General features: G+C 40.5%; 1 protein-coding gene across 1 annotated transcript in view; it reads left to right on the top strand.

Moving 5' to 3' along the window:
• The window catches only part of LOC124775523 (juvenile hormone esterase-like), a 38,960-nt gene extending 29,444 nt beyond the window's left edge, over positions 1–9,516 (top strand). Inside the window, exons 5-7 of the mRNA XM_047250356.1 lie at positions 6,063–6,259; positions 6,356–6,527; positions 9,503–9,516. Of these exons, the coding sequence (XP_047106312.1) occupies positions 6,063–6,259; positions 6,356–6,527; positions 9,503–9,516 (383 nt within the window). The remainder of the gene's footprint in view (positions 1–6,062; positions 6,260–6,355; positions 6,528–9,502) is intronic.
• Positions 9,517–12,919: the final 3,403 nt, after the last annotated feature.

The following is a 12,919-nucleotide window of genomic DNA, read 5'->3' as shown; positions in this document are numbered from 1 at the left end:
AGTTGGTAGAGTTTTATCATTGCTGGCTCTCCCAAGTGTCAGTAGTTCTAATTTCTCCATTCAAGGTGCCTTTTTTTGACAGGTCTTTCAAAGCTCTGTCAAATTCTTCAAGCAATAACGTATACCCCATTTAATGATCATCTACGTCCTCTTCCACTTCCTATTACATTTCTCTGAGTTGTGACGCTCTTGTATAGAGCCTCTACATACTCCTTCCACCTTACTGCTTTCCCTTCTTTGCTTAGGACTAGTTTTCCATCTGAGCTCTTGATATTCATACAGGTGGTTCTTTTTCCTCCCAACCTCTTTTATTTTCCTGTAGGCTATATCTATCTTACCCCTAGTGATATATGCTTCTACATCCTTACGTTTCTCCTCTAACCATCCTTGTGTAGCCATTTTGCACTTCCTATCGCTGTTATTTTTTCGACGTTTGTATTTCTTTTCGCCTGCTTCATTTACTGCATTTTTATATTTTCTCCTTCCAGCAATTAAATTCAATATCTGTTACCAAAGGAGGGCCGGCCGGAGTGACTGTGCGGTTCTAGGCGCTACAGTCTGGAGCCGAGTGACCGCTCCGGTCGCAGGTTCGAATCCTGTCTCGGGCATGGATATGTGTGATGTTCTTAGGTTAGTTAGGTTTAATTCTAAGTTCTAGGCGACTGATGACCTCAGAAGTTAAGTCGCATAGTGCTCAGAGCCATTTTTATTACCCAAGGATTTTTACTAGCGCTCGTCGTTATATCTACTTGATCCTCTGCTACCTTCACTACTTCATCCCACAAAGCTACCCATTCTTCTTCTACTGTATTTCTTTCTCCCGTTCTTGTCAATTGTTCCCAAACGCTCCTTCGGAAACTCTCTGCAGCCTCTGGTTCTTTCAGTTTATCTAGGTCCCCTTTCCTTAAATTCTTACCTTTTCGTACTGTCTTCAGTTTTCATCTACAGTTCATTGTTATAGCTACTCCGGATTGTGGTCGGAGTCCACATCTGCCCCTGGAAATGTCTTACAATTTAAAACCTGGTTCCTAAATCTCTGTATGCCCTTGTATAATCTACCTGAAATCTTCGATGGTCTCCAGGCCTCTTCGACGCATACAATCTTATTTAAAGATTCTTAAACCAAGTGTTAGCGGTGATAAATTTATGCTCTGTGCAAAATTCTACCAGGCGGCTTCCTCTTTCATTCATTGCTCCCCGTCCTTATTCACCTACCAATTTTCCTTCTCTTCCTCTTCCAACTATCGAACTCCTGTCCGTCATCACTATTAAATTTTCGTATCCATAAACTATCTCAGTAATTTCTTTTATTGCATCATATATTTCTCCAATATCTTCACCAATTGGCACCTAAACTTGTATCACTGCGATAGGTGTGGGCTTCGTGTCTGTCTTAGCTAAATTAGTGTCACTTTACTGTTAGTAGTAACTTATCCGGTCCTCTATTTTTTATTCATTGTTGTAACTACTGCTGCATTACCCCTATTGAATTTTGTACTTGTAACCCTGTATTCAGCTGACCAGCAGTCTTGCTCCTCCTGCCGCCGAACTTCACTAATTCCCACTATATTTAACTTTAACCTATCCATTTCCATTTTTAAATTTTCTAACCTACCTGCCCGATTAAGGGATGTGATATCCGTAGAACGCCATTTTCTTTCTCCTGATAACGATGTCCCTCTTAGTAATCCCCGCCCGGAGATCGGAATATGGGACGAATTTATCTTTGGAATATTTTACGCAAGAGGATGCTATCATCATGTAACCATACAGTACAGCTGCATGACCTCGGGAATAATTACAACTGTACTTTCGTCGTACTTTTAGCGGCTGGTAGTACCAGCACAGCAAGGCTGTATTGGTGAATGTTACAAGGCCCGATTATTCAATCACCCAACATATTTCACCACTGATTAGCTACAAAAATCAGTTTCTACAGATAGAGCTCAATTCTGAAATCTGTAATATTGTCTTATAAAGATTGCCAGCTCTGTTTGAGCCCTGAGACAAGTATGAATATCTTGCCACTCTTACAACTAGTGACATAATCGTAGCAGGAATCTAGCTCCCTTAAGAGAAAGTGGGCTGATCACTTGATATGAAAACGTGAATCGCTGAAAGTCAAGGTACCACAACGAATATGTACCTAACTTCCACAGAAATCTCCACGAAGACAAAACACGAAAATCAGAATACTTCACATTTCCACGGAAAGAAAGTTTATTCTTTTTGCCTAGTTGCGTCTCTTTAGACAAAACTAGCTCCAGTTAATATCTCCGCAATTTAATATAGGTACTGCCTACCCATTACGTGAGGACTCACCTAGCTGCAACAATGAACGGCCGGCCGGGGTGGCCGAGCGGTTCTAAGCGCTTCAGTCTGGAACCGCCCGACCGTTACGGTCGCAGGTTCGAATCCTGCCTCGGGCATGGATGTATGTGATGTCTTTAGGTTAGTTAGGTTTAAGTAGTTCTAAGTTCTAGGGGACTGATGCCCTCAGATGTTAAGTCCAATAGTGCTCAGAGCCATTTTTTTTATTTTTAATTATTTATTTATTTTTTTTTTTTTTTTGAACACCGAACGGTGTGGCGGTGAGGTTAGCATATCAGACGCGTATTCGGGAGGACAACAGTTCAGATCATCATCCGACCATCCAGATTTAGGCTTTACATCTTTTCCGTAAGTCGTTTAAGGCATATGTGGGGTGATTCCTTTGAAAGCGCGAAACGGGATTTCCTTCCACAACTTTCCCTAACATGAACTTGTGTTACGTCTCTAATGACCTCATTGTCGATGGGACGCTAAACTCCACTACTTCGTCATTCTTTTGTAAGCTATAACACTCACCTGCTCAAAGCTACATGGAAACTATCCGTATAGAAATAAAATAATCTTCCATACTTACAAGTATGACCTATATCCAAAAAGGCCCATGGCGAACCTCCTACATCTACGAGTACAGTCCGAACGAGACTCAGAACTCAATAGCTCCAAGTACCTCATAAACTGTTTTTCAGCTCACAACTAATGAGTTACTGACTGTAAATCAAACGCTGTCTCCTTGACGTGTTACCCTTTTCTGCAGCAAATAGGGTTAGGCTTGTATATGCTGTCTCCCGGCAGGAGTTATAGAATAATTATTTCCCACACAATCTTACAGGGAGAGTACCTATCATCCGTGGAAAGTTTGTAACCATTAAGTGAGCTTATCTCAAGACCAGTAACTTTCCCAGTAGTTTATCGCGGAGGAAACCATGTCTTTGAAGATGACAGCAACAATACAGTCATTGAAAAATAAGGAAACTCCGTGCCGATGAAGCAGATAAACGTCTCAAGGAATTTTACTGAAGGGTAATGAGCAGTAAAGTGACTTTCAACAAAACAAACGATTATCATGGATATCAGTTTCTAGAGAGAAAATGACACCATTATAAACTGGGTAACAAATTTGCTAGGAATGAATATTGATTGTCAGTTGAAGTTAGGTGTACGTGGAAATATATGCAAAAACAATTTCATTAACATGTAAAGTCCTGATTATATTGTCATCAGTAAAGTCAGTGTCTTTCAAGTAAGTAATACTCGTATGCACACCGAGTTCGTGGCAACGTAACTTCATCATGGAGAACAAATGCCCAAAACATGTAGACACTTCTCAAAAAGCAGGAAGGAGCATAAAACATGAAAAATACTAATTGCGTTCATCATAAAGATATGCTTAAAAGATTGGGATTTTTAGACATAGGCCCTACCATGTGAGTATATTTACCAATCCGTAATGCATATAAAAAATAAAAAAAATGGTTCAAATGGCTCTGAGCACTAAGGGACTTAACTTCTGAGGTCATCAGTCCCCTAGAACTTAGATCTACTTAAACCTAACTAACCTAAAGACATCATACACATCCATGCCCGAGGCAGGATTCGAACCTGCGACCGTAGCGGTCGCGCGGTTCCAGACTGTAGCGCCTAGAACCGCTCGGCCACTCCGGCCGGCCATAAAAAATAGCTCATGGACGAAGATCTAGACTGAAATCACGTTTATGAAACAACAATAAGACTCAAAAAGCGCCATCTATCAAAGTATTAAATTGTATGATAATTTGACTGGCAAGATTACAGAGATTACGACAATAATTTTACAGGAAAAGCCGAGTTCAGAAGTGTCTGTTGAGTAATTTATTATGTAAATGGTTATTTAGGCAATGGCAGAAAACTGACGTGTCCTACCACTCAACTCGGCTGCTGGGAGTTACGCATTACCTTGTCGGGTTTTACGCGTCAAACGTGTGAGTCGACCTTCATGTACGCACAAGGAGGAAGGAAGACAAAAAGTGAGACCTCATACACCGAAGCGGAGGAAGAACAGGAAAAGTAGGAACAAGAAGGGTGAGAAAGACAAAAATGAAACTCAGCTAAGCCTTCTGATATTTTCATAAGTTTCGGTTCCCGATTTTGAGCAAGACATGGTCCCCAAGCGATGGGAGAAAGAATAGTGGAAGAATAGATATGCAGCGTTTAAAAGGGAGGAGTACTAGAAGGGCAGATGCCCCCTGCGTGCCAAGCAACTACTCACAATAGAGTGATGAGTTCTCTGGGAGGACATAACACGTGTACGTATGGTAGAAAGTCAGATGATACAGAGGTTATCATGTTTCTGTCAATCAGTTTTCCGAAACGCAGCTATATTTTTAGAATGAACCTGTTGCTTGCTGAACAGGTTCAGCAAGCAACCCAGACCTGGGGTCGCCGTACATCTCTCGACAGTGAAGAAAGCAAACATCCGATATGCCTGTCAATTCCTACAATAGTAAGTCTGTCTCAGTATCCTAATGCAGCAGTTCTTTCCCATTTTCCCTCGTGTTTATTAAACATCGAGGAACTTTTAAATTAAACGGTTTCTTCTGAAGTTACCTATACCGATGTATGTCTCATTCCCCAGACGTTAATTAGGACACAGCAATAATTGAGGTCGTACACGCTCCATTTGGTACATACAGAAAGCATCTTCATCCAAATCAGTTGCCTTTATATATCACAGAAGCTGTCTTCTTTTAACTCTCTCTGCAAGAATTTGATTTTAAAGCAAGAACCTTCATGAAACTTAATAGATTTTTCATGTTATTCCCAGCAGCCAAAATCTGAAATCATCTCACGTACAGCCGATTCATAATATGCACATGAGTGCTTATCTTCATCTGCGATGGCATATGGATTCTTCAAGGAGTTTTACTAACTATCTGACGCTTATCTACGCTTCCTGTACCACTGCGGTATAAAGTCATTAGTAATCGTGGTACAGATAGCCTGGGTCATCCGTACTCGGTGAACACGCTATATTCAGTCTGACTGCGAATAACTTCCTACAGCTAAAAGTGGCAATGAAGTCAACTCAAAGCAATTTTGAGTCTTGTATGAATCAAAGACGATGGCAGATATAGCTGGAGCCATCCGTTGGCAAACTTGACGATACGCGTCGAGTCATTCTTAATGTGTGCATACTCTGAAAAGGACTCGTTCGAACATGTGCCACAACTCATGAGTGCAGGTCAATTTTGTCACGCTTGGAACTGCAGGTTTGGAGGCTGAGGTGATCTTGTATTCAGCTCACAGAATTGTCTACGTGTAAGAGCTCTCCCACGAGTACAGCAGTACTCTCTACTAAAACTCTCCATGTCAGGTATCAAAACTTTAAATCTGCTACATTGTTATCTTTCGTATTCAAAGTGACTAACAGAACTTATCTTGGAGAATAAATGTCCATTCTGTAACGGGGTGTGTCCGAAACAACCGGACGGATTACAACTATGTGACTGACTGGGACTCGAACCAGAAACCATTGTATTTCACTAGCAAACGCCCTACCGACTCAGCTGCGTGCACTGCTATATTTCATGCCTTACTTGCAAGCGACGGTAAATGAACAGCCTCAGGAGTCCCTTTCATACAGTCAACTGATCCTGATATAACTTTCACGAGAATGTCACTCGAACTTTAAACATACTTTAATGAATAGTTGCACAGTAACGTGATTTTTTGTTTCACTTATGCTCTTTCTGCAGGTTTGTTCCACAAGGTTATCTGTCAAAGCGGCGTGGCGTCTTTGGAACTGGTGTCGGCTCCTATTAAGGACAGGACGTTTCGCCTGGCACAGTCCCTCGGCTTCACGGGAGACAGTTCAGAGGAACTACTGGCCTTCATGAGAGGCCAACCAGCGCAGAAGCTCGTCGAGAATGCACTAAACTGCCTGACCAAAGAGGTGGGGTAAACGTGTGCAACGTTCACGAGGCGTTATTACGAATGAAACAATACAAGTTTGTGTTCTGCAATACTGTGGACTGTCTCTGTCGATCAGGAAAAGCAGAGAATGCAGTCGCTGGTACCTTTTGCGCCAACCATAGAACCGGACAGCGTGAAGGACGCAATCATCACACGGAGTCCTATGGAAATCTTGAAGAGTGGCATGTTCAACAAAGTGCCCACCATCTTAGGTGTCTGTTCTCGTGAAGGAATAATGTTCATTGGAGGTAGGTATAAACGGCGCCTCCGACATAACTCCTGAACACATAGACTCTAATTTAGGAGGTGAAGAACGACATGTTCCGGAAGGAAAAAGCACTGTAGATTTATCTTTATACTATTCGAAAACTGAACCTTTCATTTGTATATAAATCAGTCTTTGGTATTTGAATCTTCTTACTGATACCGTAGACATTGTCAGTATTCTCCCTAATGTCTAATATTCATTACGTTGTTACTGTTGTGGGCTTCTGTCCAGAGACTGGTTTGATGCAGCTCTCCATGCTACTCTATCCTGTGCAAGCTGCTTAATCTCTCAGTACCTACTGCAAACTACATCCTTCCAAATCTGCTTAATGTACTCATCTCTTGGTCTTCCTCTATGATTTTTACCCACCACGCTGCCCTCCAATACTAAATTGGTGATCCCTTGATACCTCAGTATATGTCGTACCAACCGATCCCTTCTTCTAGTCAAGTTGTGCCACAAATTTCTCTTCTCCCCAATTCTGTTCAGTATCTCCTCATTAGTTATGTGATCTACCCATCTAATCTTCAGCATTATTCTGTAGCTCCACATTTCGAAAGCCTCTATTCTCTTCTTGTCCAAACTATTTATGGTCCATGTTTCACTTCCATCCAGTTATGGAAGGTATTATTGACTTCCTTTACCAGGCAAATTTCGTAATTTTTCGAAATTCATTTTAACAGTGATTGCCAACAAGTGCATGGAAAAATGTACAGGTGGTAACAACCCCTAACAAGGATCGCCGAAACGTTTCCGTTTGTCGTAATTATGTTTTACACTGCTGCTCATTATACTTAGCAGCACGGGAAAGAAAAGAAGTATTTTACTTATTTTACAGACACAGTGTGGCAGGAGGATAAGATTAAACTGGTACGTGATCTGTGGACATAAAGGACGCAAAACTTAGTACAAATAGGTGCCTATGTCGTTCTATATTTTTTCCTCTCTATTCTACAGTCTATCAATTGTAGTGATTGTCGATTGTGGCTTAACGATCTCTCGGCAGCCCAAGACGAAATGTTTTCAGTGAGTGAGAGATCTCAAGAAAGTGCTGGCAAGGCAACAGTCGAACATCATTTTATCGAGCTAGACGATGGTTAACATTCCCTCTTGCGTTATCATGTTCAAATGTGACGTTACGGAGACCTTGAAGATAGAGCACAACCACTGACTTTAACGCATCAGAAATGTAACAGTTGCTGTCCAAATTACCGGCTTTGGGAACCAGAGATCGTGAGGTTGAGTATCTGGCTTCACAACATACACTCATACACGTGCAGGTCTCGTATGACGATGACGGATGCCATCCGTAACGTTTGCTATTCTCAGAGTCTCGGCACAAGGTTACGTCCTCCGTGATGCCGTACGCAGAACAGCTTCTCGCTTGTACAACCTTTCCTCATATAAAGATTACAGCCTGTTGTCATTCCTATTGATAAAGAATGCTGGAGCAGTACAATTGGTAGTCTTGGCGTATTTAGAGGAATTAAATTTACACATCAGTTGCTTTTTTGCAGAATAATTCCACTAAATCTGGATCTTCAGTCACCTCCGTAATACAGACTTTGCGCGATTATTTCTAACAGCAGATCTTTTTTTGGAAAAAACATATCGCCTTTCATTAAAATGTTTTTCTCAAACTGGTATGTAATGTACCCCTTCAAATGTTAACACTTCCTATAACTGCGTCTAAATACTTACACTATATGAGGTGTTCAAGTCGTTCACTCTTAACCTCTCAATCAAATGCTATCGATTTCTTTCACTTCGTCATAGGGTTTACTTTGCGTACATACACATTTGATGAGGATTACCATTCGGTACATCAAGTGTAAATTTTGTCCAAGTTTTCCTGCATTTACTTACCTTACTGCAGACAACAGCAACGTCTGCGAAGAATCTCGTATTGCTTCTGATCATATTTAATAAATAATTTATGCGTACACATAGTGTTAGTGGTTTGATGCAGTGTACGGGTATAAGCTTGTTTGTACTCAAATTTAAAAAGTAAATTTCAAGTAACTGTTAGTGAAACAACTAGTAAACTCTAATGTTAGTTTTCTTACTACGTGAATTATCTTCTGTGACAACTACTATCCACTGTAAAATTGAGTGCGTTCACAATGAATATTTGCGTACAATGTACTCAGAGAAGCTGGTTTTATGCCAGTCACTGATACAGTACCTTCTCGATATATTATCTTTCTGTGTAGCTGAATATGAGAAGTATGTTTTAAAATTAATTTTTGCTATATGGTAAATTCACCAACACTGATCGGTTTTCTGATTTTAACAACACCGCTTAGAGTAGTTTCCAATATTCCAGGATGATACAGTCCTCTTATCTCTTCGGAAAAAAGACGTGTCTTTTCAATTTTATTCCACGAACAACACATTTTGCAATCATGTCGGCAACGAGTAATGCTACTGGAGTTGGAGATTTTTTAGGAGTTTCCAAGAACATAAGTAGGAACTGAACTACTTATTACTCTTCGTTAACAGCCTCCTGGTTACACTAAAATTTTACAGCCCACAGCCCTTAGCGGCCGGTGTCTATTTCAATAAATCTCTGCTCTGAGTGCCACCCAGTTATTCTCTCATAAAACTTCCTTCCTTATGAATCAGCAGCCTGAAGGGTCACTCTGCCAAAAGGTCGATAGTTTTATCACGTCATTTTGTTTACTCGATCGTAAAATAATTTTGTTTAAAAAATACAATCATTACGATTGATAGGTTAGTCATATGTTCAAAATCTCTTTGAAATATTTTTTACTCCTCAGCTGTGCACCATTAAGTGAGCTGTCTCACACACTTTACATTTTCATTCATGAGGGAGCTCTCTCAACATTACCTTTTTCTCGTCGCATTAGGTCCACGTTGATGTCTACCAATTTCAATGATGACATTTTTAATGAAGTGTTAAAAAATAGTCCATATATTGCGTATTTGTTTCAGGAAAGACTTTTTAACGACGGGTGGTACATTCTTCCTGCAGAAAGTTGAATTTTCAGAGATATATATTCCCTACCAAACCATTGACCATTTTCCACTAGGAGAACCAGAACTCACTAGTGGATACTCTTTATTAACTTATACTGAGATAAAACAACAAAACAATTTGCGAACTGAAATAAGATCTACAAACACAATACTGGTTTGTCCATTGTTTCCCCGAAATGTTTGAGATGCTGATGACAGTGAGCGCTACACATTTTCGAGTCACTGACTGAACTACTTTTACCTTTCCACCAGTTGCATCTGGAAAAATGCCTTACCTAGTCAGCAAGTGGACGGAAGTTTCTTCTGGCACTTAATTACTCTTCTACCCATGTAGATTCCGAATATCAGCGTAACTAAGGATCACAAATCTTTTTAGTGAAATCCGTTTCCGATCTCTCTTACTTGTATCGTTTATAGTCAATCTTATTGCTTAAAGCACATGGAAGTGGACCATAGGCAATGAAAGCAGTAGTGAATAATATACACCAGAGTGACGTAATCCTGCTAATTCATGTTACACTCACAGTTAATTTACTTCTGTAGAGTCTTTAGCTAACTGCTTAGATGTGATAATCCCTTGTTTAGTTTTCGTACATTGTAGTGTTCGGTTTAGAGACAATATGAAATGCTACCAACATGTAACACAAGTGCATTGTAAGAAAATTATAGCTGATTTTAACAATAATGAAGGCGAATCAGAAATAACTATGTTATTACTGGGTCAGTGTTTTAATTCTTTGAAAAATCCTTCTTCTGATCGGATTGGCACGGACCACCACTAATTCCTCTCCTGTGACGGTGTCTTCATCTCACAGTAACACTTACACCCTGTTGTTTATTAGCTCTAATCCAGTATGTCCTTCTCTGAAGTTTATGCTCTATACAGATCCCACTATTAGCTTGGAAGTTATTTAGCCGGTGTCTCAAAACATGTGTTATCATCCTTCCCTTCGCCTACCTTCGCCTTTTCACAGAAAAAACTTCTCATTCTTTAACAGCCCACCTAATTTTGAACGTTCTTCCATTGCACCACATCTGAAATGCTACAGATTTCTTCTCTGATGTTCACTACAATACAATTCTGTACTGCAAATACTTACTACATTCTCAGAATGTCCTTATTCAAATTAAGATGTATGTTTGATACTAAAAACCTTCTATTGGCTTTCGTCTTTCTTAGGATTACTCGTAATCAGTAGTCTGTAGTGATTAAGCTGTTCAGTCCATTCAAAATATTTTCTAATTGCACTTGGTCTTCCGGAGGATAGCAAAGTTGATGCTGAATCATTTATATCCATTCAAACTGAGTTTTAACGCCACTCTTCAACCTTCCTGTTATTTCCATCATTGCTTGTTCTGTAAATATATTGAACTTTAGGAGCGAAAGACTGCAATCCTGTCTTACAACCTTTAAATGCGGAGCACTTCGTTCTTAGTCTTCCCTCTTGTTTCTTGTACGTATTCTACATTGCTAGCCCTTCCTTATAGCTTAAACCTATTTTTATCATAATTTCGAATATCTTGCACGGTCTTATATTTTTTCTATAGATCGACAATTTATATGAACGGGTCTTGAGTTTTCTTGAGCCTTTTTTCCATTATCAAGAGCAAAGTCAGAAAGGCGTCTCTGGTGGCTTTACCTTTCTGAAAGCCAAAACTATATTCATTTAACAGCTCTTACAATTTCTTTTTCATACTGTGTGTTATTCTTGTCGCGAACTTGGATTCATAAGGCAGTAAGCTGACGTACGATAAATCTCATACTGTTCTGCCCTGCCTATATTCGGGTTTGCATAGACGACATTATTCCAAATGTCCATGGTATATCAGCGCATTCGTAATTTCTATACATCAATTTGAATCGTAGTTTGGTTGCCACTTATCCCCGTTGACATTCAGAAGGAAGACATCCTTACCTGATCGCAAGTCAGTTAAAGCTCTGTTAATCTCTAATACTGATCCCTGCCCCCCCCCCCCCAAGGATGTCTTCCATTTAGACTCACATTTATTCTTCAGTCACGTAACCAAACAAGTGCTCCCTCTTGCAGGGGACTTCAATGTTCTCATTGAACCTATTTGCTCTCACCTCTGCTTTTAACAGTGGAATTCCCGTGGCACTCACTATGTTGCCGTCCTCCATTTAATTTCAAAGAAAATTGTTTTGACTTTTCCTTATTCTAAGTCAGATCGACCGAAAACCACTTCTTTTTTTTTTCGATTTCATCACATTTTTCCACAGTAATTTCACCTGGGCTATCCCGCACACCATATTTATTTCATTCCTAAGTCGATTATTTTTATATGTACGTCTCTTTCACAAAGTATTCTTTTTACTTCCTTCCGTTAGCCGGCCGCAGTGGTCTCGCGGTTAAGGCGCTCGGTCCGGAACCGCGCGACTGCTACGGTCGCAGGTTCGAATCCTGCCTCGGGCATGGATGTGTGTGATGTCCTTAGGTTAGTTAGGTTTAAGTAGTTTTAAGTTCTAGGGGACTGATAACCACAGATGTTAAGTCCCATAGCGCTCAGAGCCATTTGAACCAGAGCCATTTGAACCAGAGCCATTTGAACCTTCTGTTGTTGACAAGTTGAAGCAGTTCTTAGCAATTACCTTTCCTGTACCTATAGGGTGACAAGTATTGATGTATCTAACATAAAAACCTTTTAACAGCTTGCGTCAGGGCACTCAAACTGCGTGGCCGCGGAAGCAAGGCATGATGGGAATTAGTGTGCTCACGCGCACGCGACTTCTTGCTGTCATTTGGATGGGTTCCTCAGTAAGCAAAATTGGTGCGTTTGGGGGACTGTGAATGCTCATTTCACTATCGAGAAGTCTCTTCACTCTCAACGGTTGACTGTATGGTGTGCAATGTCTAATCACGCAACAATCGGTGCGATATTCCATGATGGCACGGTCAGAACCGAATTGTACGTGAAGGTTTTGGAATATGGTATTATTCCTATTAACCAAAGTAATCCAGATTTCGACAAGATGAGGTTCGTGCAAGACGGAGCTCGACTCCACCGAAGCAGGAGAATGTTTTATGTCTTGGAGAAGCATTTTGGTACCGCATTCTGGCTCTGGGGCACCCAGAGGCTACTGGCATTACCTTCGATTGGCCGCCATATTCTCCGGACCTGAACACATGCGACTCCTTTCTCTGGGGCTCTATTAAAGAAAAGGTGTACAGCAATAACACAAAAACAATTTCTGAGCTGAAAATAGCCACTCAGAAAGTCATGGACAGCATCGATGTTCCGATATTTCAGCAGGTCACGCAGAATTTCACTATTCGCCTGCGCATTATCATCGCCAATGATGGCAGGCATAACGAACATGTCATAACCTAAATCTGAATATCTGTAGTGACGTTT

Source organism: Schistocerca piceifrons, chromosome 2 (assembly GCF_021461385.2).
Source record: "Schistocerca piceifrons isolate TAMUIC-IGC-003096 chromosome 2, iqSchPice1.1, whole genome shotgun sequence".
Classification (NCBI taxonomy): Eukaryota; Metazoa; Arthropoda; class Insecta; order Orthoptera; family Acrididae; genus Schistocerca; species Schistocerca piceifrons.
This window is presented reverse-complemented; position numbering and strand designations above follow the sequence as displayed.